At 36.9% G+C, this 23,779-nt stretch overlaps 1 protein-coding gene across 2 annotated transcripts in view; it reads right to left on the minus strand.

Moving 5' to 3' along the window:
- VPS13D (vacuolar protein sorting 13 homolog D) overlaps positions 1–23,779 on the minus strand; it is a 111,897-nt gene that overhangs the window by 59,798 nt on the left and 28,320 nt on the right. Inside the window, exons 26-46 of one of the 2 annotated variants that reach the window (XM_075721612.1) lie at positions 22,215–22,434; positions 21,528–21,738; positions 21,219–21,390; positions 19,774–19,886; positions 19,017–19,226; positions 16,771–17,036; positions 16,460–16,593; positions 15,360–15,515; positions 14,538–14,763; positions 13,599–13,673; positions 12,677–12,883; positions 12,130–12,219; positions 10,988–11,128; positions 9,649–9,771; positions 6,382–6,487; positions 5,868–6,020; positions 5,104–5,239; positions 4,055–4,102; positions 3,150–3,300; positions 2,254–2,464; positions 293–540 (exon numbers count right to left, since the gene is read on the minus strand). In XM_075721612.1, coding sequence (XP_075577727.1) covers positions 293–540; positions 2,254–2,464; positions 3,150–3,300; positions 4,055–4,102; positions 5,104–5,239; positions 5,868–6,020; positions 6,382–6,487; positions 9,649–9,771; positions 10,988–11,128; positions 12,130–12,219; positions 12,677–12,883; positions 13,599–13,673; positions 14,538–14,763; positions 15,360–15,515; positions 16,460–16,593; positions 16,771–17,036; positions 19,017–19,226; positions 19,774–19,886; positions 21,219–21,390; positions 21,528–21,738; positions 22,215–22,434 — 3,397 coding nt within the window. Of the gene's footprint in view, positions 1–292; positions 541–2,253; positions 2,465–3,149; positions 3,301–4,054; positions 4,103–5,103; positions 5,240–5,867; positions 6,021–6,381; positions 6,488–9,648; positions 9,772–10,987; positions 11,129–12,129; positions 12,220–12,676; positions 12,884–13,598; positions 13,674–14,537; positions 14,764–15,359; positions 15,516–16,459; positions 16,594–16,770; positions 17,037–19,016; positions 19,227–19,773; positions 19,887–21,218; positions 21,391–21,527; positions 21,739–22,214; positions 22,438–23,779 lie in introns of both variants that reach the window. The other variant, XM_075721611.1, reaches the window with a different exon arrangement.

Raw genomic sequence — 23,779 nt, forward strand, 5'->3', positions numbered from 1 at the left:
TCTCCAGCTTCCACTGTTCCCACTCTCAGGAAAATGAGAAAAGAGCCAAGTAAGGAACAGATCAAGACAGCTGACAGAGTTGGGGGAATGATGGCAATATTAGTATTTTTTCTGGATGCGTGCACTTGGTTAACAACTATAAGAAACCCTGCAATGCAATGAAATAATCATATCAACGTTTTCAATGTTTTAATTTTTCCATTCTTGCACCATAGTTCCTTGTACAAGAAACAGTTATATCGAGGTACTCCTCTAGGAGGATCAGAAAGTGGTATCTGAAAAAGAATCTTACCAAGCTCAATGTTCTGAGATGTATCAGCTGTGTGCAATGCTGCCTCTTTGCCAGGTTTTAATGTCCCATTGATTGGCATTCCTTTAACGTAGAACTCAAGTTCACAAGGTAGCAAGTTACAGATTACCACCGTTGGCAAGAGATAAATAGTATGCCCAGGCTGTCTGAAAATCTGTTTAGCACTGTCAGAAAATATGTTGGAAGGCATGTAATCTGGATAATTTTCTTTCTTTATAGCCACACAAAACCTGTGAAGGCAGACATATACGAAAAGAAGTCAATGAACTCGATGGCATAACTGAACCCTGTCTTTGTGTATTGCACTAAATCCCACAACATGCTGTACTTCAGGACTGACAGCAAAACCAGCATTTAGGATTGTTCTCCACATAATCACTTTTGAGTTTGATTATAAGGTATTTTGTATTTAGGCCTAACATTAAGGCAGCAGAAGTTTCCTCATTTTAAGCAAAGAATTAATTTAGTCACTCAAAAAAACCTGTCTGTTCAGAGACCTAACAGAAAATCGCTTTTACAGATCACCAACTTTAAAACCAACTTCCATAAACTCACAGAAACATGTTATCAACTACTAGTAAAGAGATTTTAACTATTAAACTAAACGATAATCATGTTCTTAAACACAAATGCTGAAAGTGTCCTTCTTCCCAGTACATATATCCTTGCTTTGGCCCCCTGATGCTTCAGTTTTTCATTAGTTAAGGTAAAAAATTGAGTAAGTAAACCTTCATTTTAAATAATTTGTTAATCTTCCTCCCTGTGATAGGTTCAAACCCAGCATATTAAGAAATGAACTACAGAACTGACACACAGCAGTAACTGGATAGTATGCAAAGGTCATTTCCTGAAACAACTTCCATAATCTCTATTCCTAAATTGAGAGCATCCCTAAATCCATCATATCAGATAACTACAAAATTCCATTAAGTCCTCACTATGCAGCAACATTGTTGGGCTTAGAACAGAGTACAGGACATTCAGGACAAAGAACGAGCGAGTATTTGCGAACACACTATGGCAAACCACTCACTATTCCCAGTGAGACAGTCCAGGTAATTTAACATAAGGCCGCATTCTATTTTCTATTCTTTTCTTTTTTACAATCAATATTAATACTGTGCTTACTTTGTATTCTCAGACATTTACTAACAGGCACTGTCAAAGGGGCCTGAAGGAGCCCTGCAGAAATATAGCAGTTATGCCTCAATGCTTTCTCATTATTCAACAGACCAAACAAAACACCCCATTAAACTGCAGAAGCTTTCACCTCTAAGTATTTTCTTTCCTGTTGTGCTGGTTTAGGCTGGGACAGAGCTCATTTCCTTCACAGGAGCCAGCACTGGGCTGTGTTTTGGGTTTGTGCTGATAGCACAGGGATGTTTTTGTTCCTGCTGAGCAGTGCTGACACAGAGCCAAGGCCGTTTCTGCCTCTCACCCCACCCCAGCAGCGAGCAGGCTGGGGGGCACAAGGAGCTGGGAGGGGACGCGGCCGGGACAGCTGGCCCCAGGGACATCGCTGCCATACGACGTCACGCTCGGCACATTAAGCTGGGGGAAGAAGGAGGAAGCGGGGGACGTTCAGAGTGATGGCGTTTGTCTTCCCAAGTCACCATTACGCGTGATGGAGCCCGGCTTTCCTGGAGATGGCTGAACACCTGCCTACCCATGGGAGGCAGCAAATTTATTCCTTATTTTGCTTTGCTTGTGTGTGCGGCTTTTGCTTTACCTATTAAACTGCCTTTATCTCAACCCACGAGTTTTTCTCATTTTTATTCTTCTGATTCTGTCCTGCATCCCACTGGGGGTAGTGAGTGAGCGGCTGCGTGAGGCTGAGCTGCCAGCTGGGGTTAAACCACGACACCTGTAATTTACTTTCACAGTATTTCATTTACCAGAAGAAGATAACACAGCTTCCAAAGAAATAATCAGATCTCAATTACCTGAAAAACCGGCTATTTTCAGACTCCATTGAATGACACTCTCGCTTGCTGCTACATACTTCTGCTGTCTTCTGAACGTTAGTCCAATGAATTGGAGCCTTACAGAAAAAGACTCCCATCCCTTTCGGCCTGGCTTGCAAACGCCAAGATGTAAGATGTAATGGAACAGCAAAGGAATCTCCTGGCATAACTGCTGGAAGAACTACAGGTTCTGCAACCAGAGAAGAAACTACACATATCAAAACAGGCCCCTTTACTAAAAAGCATAAAATTTTCAAATAGCAAATCTCAAATTTTTGAAGCAACATGTGTCATTTTAACATAAAACACTAGGTACTTTATGTATGTTTTAAACACCAACCTGTTGGTTGAAGCCCTATTAACAATCTGGCAGCAGGCAAATTTAGGTATGTAAATCTGAAACTGGAAACAGACTAAAAACTTCTTGGAATTCAAGTTCTTTTTCCTTGGATGCCTTAATGAAAATGCTTATTTCAAAAAGACCTCATTTGGGTACATTATCAGCATATCACTACATTTCTAGATTGCACCTTTGCATGCCAACACCTGAAACGTTCTAGACTACTGCTAAAAGATAGAACATGCTACATACAGAAGTTAAGATTCAGTCTTTACAGAGTCTCAGCTTTCCCCGTTCACCCAAGCAATAAGGAAAAATCCTACTGGGTTCTCTAGCTTACCCTGCTGATCACTTTCTTCTTAAGATCAGTTAGTTAGATCAGTTAGTTAGTTAGATCTTCTTAGATCTTCTTAAGATCAGTCTTAAGACCTCCAGGGCGGTCTATTTTGTTGTTAGCCATTAGAGGCAGTGGTGAATCTTCTTGGGGAGAAAACTACAGATTCCCCAGAGTATGGAAGGAATACACAACACTTACTGTCAGGAGCAGAAGGACTATCTAGTCGTAGTTCCATTGGTGTTTCCAGCTTGTTCTTCACAATCAAGGCTGAGCGCACTGTTATCACTTTCCGAGCACTACCTTCCATGGTAACTTCAAATACCACACGAACTGGAGGCAATGAAGAAAACTGGAAGATATTTAAAAGCATTACAAAGCTCAGGTATAATGATTATACCTAGAAGAGGGAACCTCAATTTTGAAGCAGTAACTGCTGGAGTAAAATCTTTCCAAGTGAGTATAACCACGTGCAACACCTAAGGTATATGTAGTTTCATAATCATGATTTATAATCCTGCACCTCCTCCTCAAAACACAGTAAAATTAACTATGAAAAAGCAATTCCAAATATTACTAAGCCCATTACCTTTTTCAAAACGATGCAAGTTCAAGTAAGAGCAACACAGATCCTAGAACACTTTATATGCTATCTCACTATTACATTATTTTAGAAATTCATGGAGTCTGAATTCCAAGCTTCATATAATTAACAGTCACTCATCATTCCTATCTGTCAAAACTAAAAAATAAGGTGGAGCTTTCTCAAAATACTCATACTTTCTTCACTCATAGCTGCCCTTCTACTGTGGTGTTTTATCTCCTACATTACACAAAGTCATTGCCACTTCAATCCTGAAAACCACATTTTATATGGGCTCACATGCTGGAACTCACACACTGGAATTCAAGACCCATTCTTCAAACACCCATTTACATGGGTGAGGAATGGTAAGTCATGTTCTGATTTTAAAGTTCATTTTGGTTGCTTGACTTTTGTTTCCTTTCTATTGAAAAAGTTCTAGAAGGATGGAAAAGGCAGTTCACCTGTAGAATTATGCTAGCCTTATTTAAGTAGCTCTCAAACAATGAAAATATATACTCACGTAGACTTGTGGATGTATTATATTTGTCCTACTTATTGGGCTTCCAAGCTGGGAGAAAAGTAAACAACAAAGTTAAAATTGTTCAACCTCCAAGATATTACTCTTGGTTGTAATACAGAACATTACTACAGAAGAATAAACGAAATACTTTCATCACTTTGTGTTTCTGATCTTCAGTACAGCTTGGAAAACATGACAGAACTGTATTAGCAAAACCTGTTTGTAATACTGCTTTAAAAAGAAACAAAGCTGAAGGAAGGTTTGTTGAAAAAAAGAAAAAAGCTACAAAAGATGTTCCTGAACAGCAATTCTCATTGATTTGCATCCTTTTCCTTCAAGAATCAAGTTACAGAGAGAGATAGTGCTTGTTATGCTTCAATATGAAAGAATCGGAAACGATTCAAATAAGAGACTACTGGCTCTTGTCTGCAGTATCATGAAATTAAATTCTAATCCTGTTTTATACCAAAAAGATCTCAACTTCCAATTTCTCCAGTGCTCAACAATTTTCAGTAGCTAGTCTCAAAACTTAGTTTTGAAATCCACAAGATCATTTTTATCATTAAGCCTCAACCACCAACTGCCAGCCTGCTGATTATTACAACGGCATTTTTCCTTCATGACCAAGTATATTTTGTCTAAGCAGCCACATATTTCAACAATCTCTAGGCTTACAGGAAATTGCCAGAGCTGTTTATTTTAACTAAATTAAACACATGAAAAGCATTCCTGCAAAAGAAGAAATAAAAGTAGCTGCTGAAATGCTGTGTTGATTTAAAGCTCAATCTCTGTGAGTCCATGACACTGTCACTAATATATTAGTGCTGTCATTGGAAGCTCTGATTGCTAAGCAGACTAACTGCTGACTACTCTCTTAGAGTTTTTGTTGTGCATAAAACTGCCAGTTAGGAACCCAGCATCTCCAAACTCTCCCAATCCAAGCTAACTGGAAAGACAACAATCAGACAACAGTAGCTGCTTTTAAGATCAACATCATTACTCTGAAATTACATATTCTATTAAAACTAACACTCCAAATCAGAACTTACAGTAGAAGAGGATGAGTTCTTATCTGGTGCAGCATATCGGAAAAACGTTCCAACTTTGTCTACAGATACTGGACTGACTTCTTCCCAGCCATTCACTCTCACTTGCAACTGATGAATTCTTAGATCATGTGTGTGCCTACCGGGTTAGATCAAGTTAAATTACTATGAAGCATTATTATACAGTGTAAACACCAAACAGTTAAAACCAAGAGCATCCTCTGGATTCTGAATAAAGAACCTCACTGAAGTGTTTAAGAAGAAAGTCTCAAGAGTTTTTCCACTTCATGGATAAAGACAGACCTGATTTTACGTCTGCTCAATTGTTCCACCTTCCCTAATGAACTTACAGAAGTACAACTATGTCATATAAGCAAAAATAAAAGCATGCTACATATTTGTGACCAAGTTCTTCTAGTTCTTAACACTGATAATGCTTACGCTCAACAACCAATGGCGCCCCGCCCAGTCCTTTAGAATGAAGGACGTATGATTTGTAATTGAGGCCCCGAAGTCTTTCTAAAAGCTCATAATGATCCAACTCACACCTAGAAACAGATGCCACAATAACAACATATGCTGCTTACTAGACAACTGATAATTTCACTCTATATATGAGTTTCAAATATTTAAAAACTAAACATTAACAGGAGATTTTTTTAAAAATCCACTTTTTATTTAGTATCCGCTAGTGTCCTCACAACTATGATCCTATGAGTTCCATACATGAGCGTGTCAAAACACATCTCACAGCCTGGTCCCTTCACCTGTGTCTGAGTTTCCCTCTGGCTTCAAATTCAAATGGAATCTCTTCCCCAGTGATAACTTCTTGCCATTCACTGACATTATGGGCATCATCCAGCAATGTCCCATTTTCCTCAGGAACAACACCTGGACTCCCACTGTGAGACAGTGCAGCCCTGTGAAGAGAATCACATCATTTTACAAACTGAGAAAATGACTACTTCAAGTAACAAGTGCTTTTTAGTCTGCCTCAGTCTATAGAAGTCCTGCAGTAAACAAATATGCATCATGAATGTATCCAACTAGTTTTCAAATTCTCTTGGGCCTCTTGAAAAAAAGAAAAAAAAAAAAAAAAGCCCTTAGTTTTACTACTAAAAAAATCTCACTGTCAAAGAAAAGGCTCTTAGCTAAGAAAGACTGGGAGTTGCCTACGTTTCTCTGCAAGAAAGCAAAAGCACTGAAAACAACAGGGTTTGGCTGACACGTGAAGAGAAGCCAGACAAATAGTGCTGAAGTGATCCCACAACAGCTTCTTACCGGGTGGGTGTTGTAGTTAGGGTAGCAAACCACAGAGTGCATCCAGTATGATTTCTTAGAGCAAATGGGACAAACGGCTGCCTACGTTTTGGAGTCTTCATTTCAGCTACAAAACAGAATAAAGTTTTGTCTAAATGCTTATGAGAGAAGCATTCATTAGTTGCTAATGTAGGATGAGACACAATGGCTGGAGAACCACAAACTGCACTAACTAAAGGAAAACAGATTGAAGAAACAGGATAACAGATTACTAAAAACATTTACAATTTAGTAACTATTATAGAAATGGTACAAAGGAACCAGAAAGTCTTTCCCAAAAACAACCCCCCAGGAACTGAGCTGCTTTTGTTTCTTCATATCAAGCCTCACAAAATACTGTGCCTTCAGTTGTAACTAGCATGTAGAAAACCTAACTAAAAAAACAATCATAATCAGTAACTTCTCATGTACATCCAAATGCTCATAAAGTATTAAACACATATTCACTTCTAATTAAGATTAACGCTCTATTTAATGTCACAAACACAGGATTATCCAGTACCCTCTTTAAATGGGACTTTTATCCTCAAAGACTGAACAAATAGAAATATTTTCCTATAAAGGATAAAGCCTAGTAAAAAAAGTATGAAAAATTATTTGAATGCATCCAAAGGTAATCTGGTTTTGTTAAAATGCTGGGACAGCAAAACCCCAGAAAAAGAAACTTCACCTACCATGTTGACCTTTTTCAAGTATGCATTACTAACAAGCACACAAGTGTTACTCTCATCTTCCATACTGCAGTACATCATATCTGTGAAAATACTTACTGTGTTTGGACAGAAAAACAAATCCTGCCAAATTCCAGTAACTACTTAAAAAGCAAGATAAATGGCTGCTCCCTAAATACATACATCTTTTTGTATGAGAGAAGTAGAAAGAAGGCACACACAATAAATCAGCGACTTAAAAGAAAAGGTAAGACAGAAATTAACTCTATTCCAGAAAATTTATCTGCAGTCATTCCAAAGTCTGACTGATACCAAGTTGAAGTACTTCATGTTCTGAGACCCATTCATCCCACTACAACATGTGTCTAACCAAGAATAACTTAAGCACAGGTTTACAGAGGCAAGAAGGGATAACACAGGGTGGGTAGGTAAGTTTTTGAAGGAGTTATTGATGATCGCATGCAACTTTCTTCCAAATCAATGACAACAAATTCCTATATACCTTACGTTGTCACTGGAGACTTAAATCTGATCTCTCTAAAGCTTATAGAGAAAGTTCTTTCCAATGAAATGGCAAGAAGATTAAATTCTTGAAAATGAAAACTCCAATTTTTGCCAACTGCAAATAAAACAATCTTTTTAGTGTTGAGCTTGACTTTATACAATTTTTTGGCTAGCTCAGGTTCTACAAAATTACAGACCAGAAGCCAAATGAACTTTTACTCTGGCATTTAATCGACTGCCAATTTATTTTTTGAGACTTTTAAAAAAGAACTTTTGGGACTATGGCCTGATTTTCAAAGGGAAATGTAATGTAAAATTTGCATTTTGAGACTACTGCCTGAAAAGAAAGACTACCATTACAAGGAGGCTTTTTTCGTAATTCATTTAGTCATTTAGTTGCAACACACACTAAAAGCCAAGCAATAAACATTAAGAGATTTTGGTTTTGTTTCGTTTTTTCACCAAAAAAAACCTCCTGAAAAATACCTCAGAAAAATAAATCTTTCTATCATTTTCCGTTTTTTGGGGTTTTTTTTGAAGATCATACTATGAACTGCCTGCAACCACTCAGAGAAAATGTTTCTAAGGAGCAGTCTGAATGGGCCACAGATGTAGATTTACAGAAAGCCTTCCCTCCTCCCATTCAGCAACTTTTCTACAGGGACAACGCATTTATCAAGTGAGCTGTTTTGTCCTTCATAATGTCAGAAATCTTAAAAAATAAAATTTAAAAAAAAAAAAAAAATCCTACTTTAAACTGGATGGTTTTGACCGAAGACTGTACTGTCAAATATAAACAAACAAATTAACAGGATATTTACTCGGAATGCCTTACTTCCTAAGGCTTATTGAAAACAGCTTGTTCCTTCTGAAGGCATCTTAAAGTTTTAGGAAGCTAGATATACATGCTGAATCAAGCATAAGTATGTATATCGAACATACTGTTGGATATTTTTAGAATATAAAATAAAAAATCTTGTGGTTTTGTTACGCTATTTTTAATCACGGTACACTGTCTCTCTGGAAAAGGGACACTGAATAGTCAACAATTCATATGAACTTCCTCAAAAAGAGGATCCTTCCTACGTAGGATTAGTTATACTTCTCCCTTCTTTCCTGAAGGGCCCAGAGAGGAACATAAGAGAAAGACAGGATGAAATACTAAGTCAAGCAGCTTAAAAGCAAAGGAGCTGTTACGTTGTTTGGTTTTGGGTTTTTTGTTTGTTTGTTTGAAATACAGAGGCCAATCTACCAGCAAGTCACACATACAACACAGTATTTATTGTACAAGAGCCTTCCAAAGAAGAAAAAAGCCTTTTTGTCTCCCTCTGCTTTACAGTACCTCTAGCATAGATTTGGTGCTCTAGGTTAGTCAAACTGGCTGTACTCCTAGTTCTAAGGTAGACAAGAGGAAGGCCTGGCAGACAGGAAAGACAAAGTTAGCAGGTAAGAAAAAACACACAGTTACAGGTAGACTCTTCCCCATCATGCATCGGGAAAGATACAGACAGTTGGCATCATGCAACCAGTGTATGAGTCTCTACCCATTTGCTTATACTAAGCTGGCGTTTGAATTGCTAAAATTTCTTCCAGAAGTAACACTGGGAGAGAAGAAGCTGAAAAGACCTGCCACATACCAAGAGCTATTACTTAGAGAATTGATTCACAAATATAACAGCTTTTTTTCCAGAAACTCTGTCATTTAGGTCTTTGGGGGGACAGAAAGAAAAAGATCACCTTTGAAGCGCACACACCCCGAACTCAGTACTCTTACTTAATCTTTCACAGGATGGTCACTCATTAACTGAGAAAGTGTGACAAAAACAGAAAGCAGAACTAGCACTGCAAAGTTCTCACTCGAAGCTAAATAGCCAGAAAGGTTTTTGGTTTTAAAGAATTGAACAGAAAATAGCATTTTTATCTTTTTTGCCAAATATTTCTAACGATTCATTGTATGCTATGAAGACCAAATACTTAGGTTTGTAATACATTAGACAGGTGACTACGTATGTCAGGACTGTTTCAAATGAAGTGTGATTAATGAGTATCATACTCTGCCCAAAACATGGTGGATCCACCGAAGAACCCATCCAATCTTCTGAACTGGTTACATTCACTTCTTTGTCCTGTTTACAGTAATCTTCCATCCATGACTGTTTGGTACACGTGTATTGTTCTAGAGGAACATAAGCATAGACAGTAAATGTCTCCAAGGTGGCAGTAAACAAAGGAATTGAAAAGTATGTTAAAATCATAACACTAAAGTGACTCCACTGTAATGGCAAAAGTTTTACTTCACTGCTTTTTCTATGAGCCTCTTACCTAAGTTAAAGACAAACAACAGCTCATGAAATCACAGCAGCGTCTTCAAAACCAAATGTTTTTATATTCTTAAGATTTTTTATTTTAAACTTTCAGTAGCATTCCATGTTCTTAAGATACTCCTGTGGCAATGTAAGAGCTCTCCCTAAGGAGGCAATAACCTTAAATATTTTCATGTTAGAAACAGTTTCTAATTTTTTTTTTTTTCTTTTTAAGAGGTACATGCACATTCTTGCATAAATACCAAGACACCAGCGGAGTCATCGGGCACAGTATTAATCACAAACTAGTCTTCCTACTTGTTATCACTAGTATTAAAAAGCATCACGGGAACTCTTAGGAATCATTGATTTGCGTCTTTGCCTCCCACCTTGGCTCCCTCTTTCTGCCAACCCCACAGGCCTTGTGGGAGAAAGGAATGAATAAAAGGAAGGCTCTTTGTTACATTTGCAAGCTCAGCCGTTTACATTTTTTTATTATGACCACTGAATTATTCACATTTGTATACAGCATAAGCAACAATATTTCTCGGAAATGCACACAATCATAGTCTCGCAACACAGAAGCTTACATGAAGCTTGAGTTAATGATGAACAAAATATTTTGATTTTCTGAGGTGGGAACTGACAGCTCAGGTTTTCAGGGACTGCAGAACTGAAATGAGTAGCTCCCCACTATGCCTGTCAAGGTACTGAAAAATGATGAGCTTATCAAAATATTTTTAAGTACTACAAGGTATGGAAAGCTTTAGATGAAAGCCTGTTTCTGATTAAAAATAAATTTCAAATAACATATGAATTTGATAGAATTCATATGACGAGAGAAAGAATTCCTACTAACCTCTAAAATATGTAGCTCATGTCTTTACACTTTCACAGTATCTGATAAAATACAGGCTGCCTAAATGCACACCTGTGTACAATATCATGTGAAGTATCTAGGGACTTGTGCCAAATCTCCCTCTCCCCATCTACGGCACACCAGCAGGACTCAATTAGAAACGTCTGTCCTTTTCAGAACGGTGAAAATTAGACTGTATAGCGATGCTTTTGGGGAATACTCCCACATACCTATGAAGACAGAGGTAACGTTGATATCCAAACGGTGTTTAGCCTTTACTTCCAGCTTCAGTCGGGAAGGGTGGAGGCGGCTTGAAGCTTGCTGTTGCCAAGAAACTGAACACGGCCATGGCTCAATAAATGGCTCCCAGCCTGAGAACAAACAGAAAATGTCACATGTATTACACGTTTGAAGGCCACACTGAAATGCTGTTTACATACCTAAGTATTTAATAATGCAACTTTAAGAATGAGATCCTTTACTTTCAATCTGCATTCAAGATGAACTTGTAAGCCCACAGATTTAATTTACTAGCTACTACAAAGTTGCTCCAGCTCCTCCATTTGAACCACTGTATACTACATGTAGGGTCTTGCAGAACTATCTTAATTCCAAGGAAAGCATTAGAAGGCAATTACAGCTTCATATTGAAGTTAGCTGGGACTAGTTCTCTGAAATAGTTTTGAAAATTAATTTCACACCGTAACTTGGCCTACTAATCAGTATCACAAAAGATGAAGGTCTAAAAGCTATTTAAAAAAAACATGTGACATATTTTTAAAAAATAAAAAAAACTACCTTGCTATTGACAGATAATTCCTGCGGCTGTGGCCACCAATTTTCTAACAGAAAATTTAGTTTCTCAATTCAGAGAAAACACACAGCTAGATTATTTCTTTTGTCAGTGACTGACCTGTATTGAAGCATAACTTGCTTTTTTATACCTAAAATATAAATTATGATGGTCATCATATGTTAATCTATTGTCTTCAGCCTAACCGCCTACCCTCACGTGCTTTTCCTCCCTGAAACAAGTAACAAATTGAGTGCATCAAAACAATTAAATACTAAAAAAGAGAAGCGAATACAGAGACAGCTGTCATATTCTTGGATAACCTTTATATGCAATTACATTTGACAACTTCAGTACAACTTTCATATCAGCAATTTCTACTTTCCACATCCCTCCAATATCAAGTTACGGTATCTTGTCCAGGATCACATGTTCTCGAACACACACACAATCACAAAAGTCAACCTTTCACATTCCCTTAAAGGCATTTCATGGTGGCTGCATTTCAGGTTACTGTAGTAGGCAAGGCTGTTTTCCTAAACTTAAGTAAAGGAAACAACAAACCCCCCAGTATTTCACCTGAAAGCTCGCGATTGTAATAATCTCCAGAGAGGGTAAAATGAGCGTAGCCTTCAGGGTTGGCTCTCAAATGTTGGAGAAAATTCAAACCTGCAAAAAAAAGTGAAAATTATACTAATGCAAAACAATCACGTTTCCTGATTTTGTGAACTGTTAAGTAAGCAATGGGAGGTTTTGTCTTGTCTTTTAAATTGACATGGTACAAAAAGCATATCATAATACTCTTCAAATAACATTTATAGACAGCCATGCTTTAGAACACAGAGCCTTCCTAGGGTTCTGCTCAGGACAGATTCCATTTGTTATGTGATGTATAAAGGGGAAACCAGAATCTTAACCCTGCACAGACTGTAATCTTCTTAAAACAAACGAACAAAAAGTAAAAAACATAGCAAAAGAACCCCAAAAACCCAAGACCCCACACAACAGCTACCACCACCAAAACAGTGTCAGCTAAAATTTCACAAGTCCTAAGAAACTGGAGCATGGTGCTGAAACACAGTAACTGACAGTGATTTTACGCAACTCAGCCAAACAAGACACTTACGTGAAAAGGTTAACTCAGCAAGGGGAACGTCACAGTCCATGCAGTCATCAATAAAGCAAATGCATATACTTTCTGCTTTTATTTCCACTCCAGAGATGAACTGAAAAGGCACGATCCCCTGGCTATCTCGACCAGAAGAGGTCAGGGAAACTGATTTCAAAGGTTCAGCATTCTTAAATAACCAACTCGCTGCTTTTTTCAAGTCACCTTAGATAAAACCAAACAACCAATCATCATCTACTTTCTCAATGAAACATACTTATTTAAAAAACATACGGAAGCAAACTAATTCCCTCTCAAGTACTATAGCAAGACACCAACAGTACCTTGAATGTGTTCTATTTAATAACATAAATATGAGAAGATTATAAATACACTGGTATTTTCTAAGAGTAAGAAATGTATTTTGAAGTTTGCAAACCAAATGGCAACATAATATAAATCTATATTGATACTATGAATGCCTACAAATAAGGTGCAAAGAACAACAGTGCTAAAGAATCACTTGTGTTAAAGCTTCATCTTCTTTTCATGTATTGCATGTAAAAGTAGGTAAAATACATGATTCAAAAAGGGAGAGATGAAAACACATGCTCTAAAGAGATGGATAATAGCAAGAAATAGGTACACCATAAATGAAAAAAAAAAAAACCCAACCCAAACCTCCAAACAAAAATACACTCAAACACCCCACACATGACATCCCAAAAGGCCAGAAGAATCTTTGCAGGGTGGGTTCTACACAGTAGTAGAACTGAAAAATGAGAATGCTTAGGATCATATGCCAACACAGAGCTAAAGTAAGGAAGAGAAGGAAATACTGCCTGTGCATCCGCTACCATACAGTCTGAAAGTTTTTACTTAATTGCGAATTAGGTAATACGAACAATCTGCAAGGCCAGCTAAGACTATTTGACGTTACCTTGGCAGATGACAAGAGCTTTACGACAATCTCCCATACTGAATCCCAGCTCCTGGAGGCGAGCCAGCTGTACCTCTGTAAATGAACAGTTTATGTAAAAGAACAAAATCATAAATCCTTGACAGTTATCTACTTGTTTTCATTTCTAACATTAAGATATAACTGTATGAAAAATGGGGTTTCGTTTGTTTAAGACTGCAACTGTAGAAAAAGCACATGATTCAGCACTGGTTTTACAAAAAAAAACCCAGAAGAACAAACCATCAACCCATAACATTTACATTCTAGAATATATGGGCTATTTTTATCCTCCTATAGGAAGCCAACATACTCCATGAATTTCAGCTGGGACTAACATTTTTTTTGTAAACCAACCCTTCATTCAGAACACAATTACTTATTTACTTTCAACTTCCCACATAGCTCTCAAGTGTAGTAGCAGAGAAGACAGCCTTTTTCACTAGTGTGTATTTCCTCATTATGGTCAGGCAGTGGTTCTGACCACACAGTTTGTAGTTTGTAAAAAAGCAATGTCACCAAAACAAAAGATTGCTAGATATGAAGAGATAACTGATAGTTACGATGCTTTCCATTTCACTATCACTTTAATGAGTTTGAAGAGGTGGCTCCTTTCCCCCTTTAAAAGTTTGCTACCCAAGTAGTACTCTATCATGATGATTTACAAGCGATGCTAAATAAAACTTACTATAAAACGACCCACTGTCATACTACAAGCAGAAAAAACAACAAAAAAAATCTACTTTTTTTTTTTAATAGTGTCATCAGTATAATGCTATCATCAGATAATTCAAATCAATGAAGGGTTTTACATGATGAAGGTATCAACATCTTTTGTGTTTAGCATATAGTCTAGCTTCACACTGCAGAAATCTTCCTTACATATAAAAAATGGCTTCACTCCAACAGTTAAAAACGTACCAAGAACAGGATCCAACACACGTTTGGATATCTCTCTGTTTTCGTGTGTCAAGGAGGAAGTCTCATTCACCAGTGTTAAACTAGAGGTACTGGCAGTATTTTCAGCAATCGATACAGTTGAGTCAGGCATAGCTGCACTAGTCTGTTGAGGAATTGACTTTGCAATTGCCAAGAAGAGCTGAACATCATTGTATGACAGTCTGATATCCAGTGCTTGCAGCTGAATCTAAATGAAAAATTAAAAAATATGATTCAGTTACCCTTTTCTACATACTTTTCTTGTAGACTTTGGATATTAACAAAGCTTTTCCCAAAGGAAGACAAAATTTAGTATTAAAATCTGATGACCACACTGTTTTAAAGCTCCAGTAATAAAATTACCAAACTTACTATTATTTACGAACAACCAAAAGCATTAAAAGCATGTATTGGGGGGAAAAAAAGTTTTCTTTTGGTATAATGGTAAAAAGAAGTCTCTAAATAGATTTCCCCTCTAATAAACATTACCAATGAGATACAGAAAATAAACCTTTTTCTTTCAGCTGTTAGTAACTATCTAACATGTCCACATTATCAGCCCACTTTTTTTCCCCACTATTAATCTCTATTATACATCCCAGAAATCACTCCTGTGTTACCACTAAGAGCACCTTCTGCATGCTTGTTTCTTTGCCTTTTCCACTTCAGGAAAAGTTTATCTTATTCTTTTGTTATACATTTGAAAGTATTCCATTGAATCCTTGGACATAAAAAAAATCCTGTGCAAGATCATGATCTAGCATTCTCTATTGCATACAGTTTTATTCAGGCCTTTAATATTACCTCTAGAATAGGAGGAAAATCCTCACTATTGAAAGCATCCAAAAGTCCTGAACCACTTGGATACGAAGCATTCCCAACAAGTTCCATCTGAATTTGTACTGGATCAATAATTGACAGTGCAGTCTCTTGCTCATTTCCTAACCGGCATGAAAAAACCTAAAAATTAAAAATGGTTTTAAAAAAATTAGGAACCGAGAGAACAAGTCTGGCAAGAACCTCGAAATCAAAGACTGACTCTCTATCACAAAACATGAACTATAGCCAAACTGTTCTCTACAGACCATTCCTTTGTAAACTTTAAGACAGCAGAGATGCCAAAATCTTTCCGGACAATTTATTCCAGCGCCCAGCTATGCTGTAAGTTCAAGAAAAGAGATTGTGATACGCAACCAAATATTCCCTTTACTGCTAAGCTTAACTTCACTACTCCTCCTATCACAGATACAGAAAACACTTTGTTCTTAGGTCTACAATAACCATTTAGGATCTACCACATCCCTGCACAGCCTCTTCTTCTGAGCAAGTTCTTTTAAACTTTCCCAATGTATTATGTACCCCTCAATTCTGAGCGTTCTTGTTGCTCTCCTCTCAATTGTTCAGAGCTTCTTCAGCTCTGTTTCCCCAAGACTGGCCGCAGCACTCCAGCTGTGGTCCTACTCTGCTGAACAGGATGCAAGGATCACTTTGCGTACTCAAAATTCCTACTTGCAAAAGATCCCTATTTGCATATTCCAATGGCATGACACTGCTTGTTCACCTCAAGTCAGCTATCATTACAGCTTGCAGGCCTTTGCTGACCATGTGGGCTTCTGCCTACCCAGTCACTCCTCAGCTTTCAATTAATTTGCCTGTTTATGGCTGGAAGCTAGATTAGTAACTAGCAGTATTTTGAGATTATAGTCAAGTGTTTCAATGTCTTAACAGAAACAATATAAAACCATTCTTAACACTGGTGTAGAATGACTGCATTTGATGAGGAACTAACAAAGTTAAAAAATCATCTGTGGACTACTCCTGTTGTATTTATATTTATAGTAAAGTATCTTCACAAGCTCCTCTAAGTTTACATGTTTTACAAAAGCAAATTTATTTCTTCTTACCTCAATGCCAAACAAACTACCAGAGAAAGGACGATCTAACAACTTGGGCTTGTAAGTGAGAACAGTAGTCCCCTTCAAAATAATTGCATTGGTATCGAAACAAGACATGTCTTCAATGACCACAAATTCAGTTCCTTAACAAAACAAAATGACAAATAATGAACAAGGCAACTGGAAATACCATTGAGGTATTTTAAGCATTTGTAGCAGGTTTCTTGATTTTCCATCCTTTAAAGGACCTTTTTTCCCACCACCACAACATGGCTTTTAATCAGAAAAGCTCCTAAAAAAGCACTAGAGAATACATTTACCTGTCACATTAACCTTAACTTCCAGTTGTTTTTCTGTAGACACATGTAGTGATGAGCGTTTTGTAACTACTCCACTTTTCACTGTTTTTGGAACTACAGTTGTTTCACTGCTATAAGTGCGTTGCCGGGAAGAAAGGTGATTTTCCCGCTTTTTGGTATCTCCAGGAGTATATAAAAAGTCATGAACAAGTAACAACCAGTCAAATATTAGAAATACACGAAGATTGTTCAGAACAACTGTGAAACTGGAGGAATCCTTAGTAGACCTTTGAAGAAGAGAGAAGCATACATATGAAGTTTACATCTTGCATATATTTAAAATTATGCAGAAAACTACCAGTATCTAGCAAGTATGGAACTTTATAGGCATACACTTAGTTTACAGAGTGTCTGGCCTTTAAAATACATGTATATATATATTTAAACAGATTGAAATTCATCAAGTTGCTGTACCCATGGAAACCCAACAGATCTAAACTGCATGAGTTCTAAGCTGTAATGATACGAAAAATGAATTGAAAAACTCTATGTAACATGAAATCAACTTACAAAAGCTCCTTTAATACATTTACATTAGCAATACTAATTTGCAAAGTCTCAGATTTTAAAACTGATCTTTTTATTATTATTTTACATCTGTTCAGTATCAAACGTTAACATACTGTGTGTGAAATTTCGACCTGGCTGCATATCCCTCAGATTAGACATACAATGTGTTTCCTCTCACACTCTGACAGCGTTTTGCAGCACAGGAAGCTTCTTTGTCATTCAGGAAAAATGCTAGCCTTACTGAACTTTTAGCATCACATTTTGAGTATCTGGCTAGGAGGGATAAAAGTGTTTGCCTTCATGATCTGGAATACCAATTATATTTCGTCATGCTAACTGGAAAATAATCTAAGTGCTTAAATACCATGAAACAATTTTATATCCAACACACTCTGAACTATAAAATCTCTGAAGAACTGTAATTCCTTTGTGAGAAGCAGCCTGCCTGCACTGCTTCCAACAGTAAAAGCCTTTAACCCTCCCTGGCTCTCCAGGATATTTCCAAAAGGCACGAGCCAGTATAACACTATCACTGAGCTCTGCAAAAGCTTACATCTACTGCCAAGGATGCTCTCACCAGTAAAAACGTAACACATGCTTATGTGGCTAAAATTTAAAAGCACAACAGTTGGGAAGAAAATTCCTGAAACTATCACTCATAAACCAGATTAGGCTATACTGTGCAAACCAACCTCCAATCTAGGCAGATACTGATCAATAGCTACATGAAAACTTTTTCTTTTTTTGTAAATCCCATGGCATTTAATTTTACTCAAATCAAAATCTTGGTGTCTTTCTGAACACAAACTTATTAAGTACTTAAAACCATCATGCAGTATCCAAATCTATACAACAAATTTCTCTCAATTGCCTAAAGTTAGGTTTGGGGTTTTTTTAATGAACAAATGTCTTCAAGATTTTCTATTGGACTAAAATAGTCCACAATTTTTTTTTTTTCTACATTACTCCTGCAACTGCTTCAGAAGGTTATCACACTTACAAGAGTTAGAAAGGTGAGTTTGGTCAGTGAGCCTGATCAAAAGTGAAAGCAACATCCCTAGTCATCTCACTTCACCCTCTTTTTGGTTAGTTAACATCCCTCAACAAAACACCATGCTGATACAGGTAAATACTGATATTATACTTTATATTCCCATTTTCAATATTAAATTAAAACAAAACAGATATCCACTGTGATGCCTTTAGGCATTCCAAGAGATTTGCATAAGGAAAACCAGGGTAGGATAGAATACAGAAGAGAAAGTAGAGATTGTTCTTTGAAAGAGGTGCCATTTCTGCATGTATTTGAGTGTCTCAGAAAAGCAAGTGTGACACCTACTGGAAAACAGCTTTTGCACAACATATATTAAAAATGCTATAATACGGTTTTATGCAAACATACAAAGTGATAGGCCAGGCTTATCAAGCTTTAAGCACTACTGATTTTAATAGGCCAGAGCTTCATCTGATACATTACACATTCAAACCTCAATTTTTTTTTATTGCCATGAGGGAAGAAAACACTATTGAAAAAATCCAGCAACCTTCAGTTAATTAACTGCAGATCTATCAAGTACCACTGACCACCCCAAAAATGTCTTCAGATTTAAAGACAATGCCAGCAAGTTAAAACCAAGACAATCCTGATCAAGTACGTCTTTATTGAAAACAAGGAAATAAATCCCAGAGTTACCAACCTGAAGTGCAATTCAATCTGGATTGCTCCTGGACTACTAGTATTCTTTGACGGCTGAAAGATGCAATTGAACACATTCGGTGTGCCTGCAGTAGACTTCTGTCCAGCATAACGTGTGTCAAATGCCATCATGGAATGAGAAACCAAATTCACAGACTTTGTTCCATTTGAAGAGCTTTCAAAAAGCAACTTGGATTTCTTGAAATCAAACCTAGAAGAATCAAAATCAAAACAATACATTTAAGAGTCTTGTAGCTCATTTATTTCTAGAAGTTACTTCTTTTAAAAGTATGCATGGTATACTGCTGCTATCTTTCATTTACATATTTTCTAAAACAACTATAATTACAACTCTTGTCACACAGATAGGAAGTAGATCTATGCTGCATGTAATAATATTTTCCACCGATACAGAACCTTCTGGATATAAAAAAGAAACCAGCAGAAATCTGTTTTTTTAAGATCACCTCTCAACATTTTCTTAATTAGAATACTGTTTGTCTTGGGCAAGTCAACTGATTACTGAACTGTGATTTCGAGGACAAGTTGAAAGACACAGATGGTATCTTTTGAACAGCGTCATTCCCTTTCATCTTTCAGATCAGCTGAAACTCGCAATTTGGACTCTAATTAAGGAATTCTATTTCACTGCATTATTAAACCATGATTTCACACATTATGTTAATTCCTGTCCTATAATCTCTGAGATGAGCACAGTATTTAGGATAAGGTATTCAGTAACAAAACAAAATTCATACCTGGCTAAAGAACTGCATCCATCTTTTCCTTTTGGATCCATCAGTTCCAGACTCACATTAACCATGTCAATGAGGAACGACATAGAAGTATACACTTCTCCACTCAAAACTGTCTGAAAGTGGAAAAGACCAACATTCTTTTTAAGAGCATCTGTTTAACTTTCATTCCTGAATTAAATTTTGTTATTTCAGACAAATGCAAACAGTTGTAGTGTCTTTCTCCTTCAAAGAGTTTCATTAACCATTGCTGAGGAAAAAAGTTTCACAACAGTGTAGCCTTGAACTTGAAAAATGTCTATTAACCATTTTCACACTACCATTCTATAGCTTCTTTGTTCTTAAGCAAAATGTTGCCATTGTCCCGTCCCCGTCCCCGTCCCCCCCCCCAAAAAAAACCCCAAACAGCCAACAATTCTTTCAAGCTGTTTCAGGTACCTTCCATTATTAAATCAGATTTGTAGTTTCTGAAACTTTTTTTTTAAAAAACAGTTTTAGGTGAAAAGCCTGACAGGAAGAGTGTTCTTGTATTAGGAGAATTTTACCCATTCTTTCCTCAGATCTTAAAGAGAATCCTAGCAATTTCCCCCCCTGCTGTTGTCACATATTTGCTTCTAAGCAAAGATTACAGTTGTGCAACACAGACAATGCTTAGCAGCCCCACAAGATCAAGACAAAACATATTTTTCAACAGCTTCCCTTCCCAGGAATACGGATAAATATTGATTATTTCCAGGTGCTCCCCAAACTCTTCCTGAAAGGACAGTATTTGACAAAGCCAAATAGGTGATACTTAAGAACTTGCTCAAAAAAAAAAAAGTCTCAGCTCTGCTGTAAAGCTTTCAGATTTACAGGGCAAAAAGAGGGCTTTTAACACAATCTCCTAAATCTTTATGAATGTCATAGACACCATGGGAAAGGAATCATCACACTGCACGCGATTACAGGATAACCTTCAAGTCCCTCCAAGAAGCTCCATTCAAATGGAAAAATCTTAAGCTTGTTAATGTACCAATAATATGCAATAGTTGCAATAGCAGCTCAGCTTAAATACTTCAGGGGAAAAAATAAAAGTACAGTTTTCATAGATTTGTTAACTTTTTTCCCCGCCAATTATTTCAGCAGACCTAAAATGAACTAACAATTACAAGCAGTGATGGCTGGTTCTCACATGACTCTTCTAAAGATTAGAATCTCGGAAACATGAAGCAATCCTAAGAGCAAGCCACACCTGAAAGCACAACGGTATTGCCAAGACAAACCTGAGTTCACAGGAGTATCTACAGACAAAAAGGTTCCTGCGCTGTTTGTCTACCTAAATTTTCTTTCTTTTTTTAAATCTACCAGTCCACCTAGTAAACTACGGAAAAATAACAGATATTTAGCCTAATCAGCAAAACCCCCAGATACTTCAAGATAGAATTTCAACTGTATATAGTTCCTCTTACATGAATTCTTGGATCCTGCAAATCATAAGGCCGCATGAACTCTTCTATAGGCTCCCCAAGGTTGTTCTCCAGCAGTCCACGTATCAGTTTATACTTATTCAAATCCAGAGAGCAATGGACTGATGACAGATTGCCATGTATCGATATGTCTGCAACTGCATGACTTAGCTCTCTACAACAAAGAAAAAAAACCTCAGTATTTCAAGGTGCTGTAACACAGCAGGCAATACTTTTAAGATACCTTAAAAGGTGTCTAAAACCCTGGCTTTAGGCTGACAGCATAAAGCGATCCTGTTTAGACAAACTCACTTGTCTAAGTTTCTCTCTACTTGCAACTTCAGTCTGAAAGGTTCTGTTAACAGGCTTCTTCCTGTCTGCCTCACGAAGTAGGACGGAAAGCTCAAGTCCGCACTTGTATCTTCCACAGCCTTTGAATGCTCTCTCTGGTATCTTTCCGCAGCAAATATGTCCATGTCCTGCAGATCAACCACAATGCAGTCTAAGAGGCAGATGTGATCCTCTGCAAGTGCACAGGAGATAACATATTAAGAAAGAAAAAAAAGAATCTGTACAAAACTAATGCAACTTACTTTAAAAAGAAATATAGCTTCTCCTGGAAGTTATTCAGATTTTTTTTAAAATTTTTTTTTTATTCACACTCATCAATATCTGTAACTACCAGATACCAAGCTCATTCATAGATAATGTAAACTCTTAATTAAGAGTCCAACTATACTCCTTGCATGTCTGCAATCTGCATCTCAAAACAGGCCCAAATTGCAGGATTGTTCTTCCAGAAACTGAACTACACTTCCTTAATCCTTTAAGCTGTAAAAATCAACCTTGAAACTAAGAAGTCACTTCTTTTAAAATCGACAGTCTTTAGACCCAGAGCCTTACTTTTTCAGTGCCGCATAAGATACAAGCAAAATTGCACTGCATTATTTTACAAGGAAAAAGAAGAGCTGTATGGGGTTTCTACTATTTATCACATACCTGGGCTGTTGGGGTTTGGTACAATAGGTAGCTTTGATTGTTGCCCGTGTTGCTTACTCAATGTATTCAGCATAGGCTCACTCTTGAGCCTGGAAATGTTTGTTCCTGATGATTTTTTCATGAACAATCCTTCCATCACTACTTTTGATTCATCAGCACTTGTTGTTTTCTTCATGCTATGTTTCGGGGTTCCCACAGGAGATGAAAATTGAACTGAATCCTGCTAATGAAAGTGATTTTGTAATTAACAACAGATTTTTAATTTAAATTCTAAGGAACCAATACACCAAGGTTCAAGCTGCAACAAATTCCTGTCAAAAAAATAAGTATTTTATTTGAATGCCAGTATCTTTTACTGTAGAAAGATGGCCAAATTTTTTTCCTATGACCTTAACAGCAGATTAAAACATCTTCTTTTAAAAAAAGTTTATTTCAGCAATATTTTCAAAAAAGCTGTGAAATCTTTTCAATGAGAAATTTATTTGAAACCAGTGTTTTTTGTACAAAACCAAAAAACCACCCCATGTAAATGAAATTACTACAAAATAGAGTGGTAAGACTGTCAAGATATCAAGCATTTCTGTAGAATAAAGATTGTTAAATACTTAAAGTTGGTTTTCAGAACATCTTCAGACGATGAAAACAACATATGCCATTATTTCTGCAAGATCATGTCAACAACTTAGTATTTTGTTAGAATATGTGAACAACACTTCTATACATGAAGTTATCATTTTATGCACTTTAAACACTTCAGTCATCATACCAAAATGTGTCCCAAAATTCTTCTGCAGTAGCTAAGATAGAACAAATCCCTACCCTTATTGTTAAAGTCCCCACAGGGGAAAAAAAAAAAAGCTCATTTATATTGATGTATGGCATTTTAGACATTTCCCCACCACCACATATCCAGTGGAAATCTTACAAGCTTTTCCACCTCCATGATGCTGTCTAGCATCAAAAACCTGCAAAGGGTATATATACATCGCTAGTAAAACAGTCACATCAACATTAGGAATTCATTCTCCCAAAAACGTATGTCTGCTGGAAGAGGTTTACACACTATCTTTAGACTCGGAAGCCAATTTCAGGGTTCATTTAGTCTGTCCTGATTCAAATTTATTAACCTCGTGTTTCAATTTTACGCAGCTTCACATGCCCTAGCAGATAACAATCATCTGTCTGTAGAGATCCACCTGCCCCTTACTCTGGGATTGCTCAATTTACCCCTGACTGCACTACTGTTACTACCATTTCCCACCTTCTTTCTGCATGCAGCTTCTGATGTCACCACACAATCCTTACCCATAAACTTTCCTTTCTGGTTTTAATTATTAATCTTACTTGCCTTAGATGGTTTTCAAATATTATTTATTGGAAAAATTCATTGCAGCCATGATCAAGGATTTTAAGATTAAAAATTTGAAGACATTAACATTTAACTTTATACTGTAAAGACAAGACTGAAGAGTGCATGCAAAGAAAAATCATCACATCATCTATAAATCTATGAATTTATGCAATAAATCCAAATTAATAGCTCCTCAGACATGCATAAAGGGCAC

This window comes from Pelecanus crispus, chromosome 15 (assembly GCF_030463565.1).
Source record: "Pelecanus crispus isolate bPelCri1 chromosome 15, bPelCri1.pri, whole genome shotgun sequence".
NCBI classification, from domain to species: domain Eukaryota; kingdom Metazoa; phylum Chordata; class Aves; order Pelecaniformes; family Pelecanidae; genus Pelecanus; species Pelecanus crispus.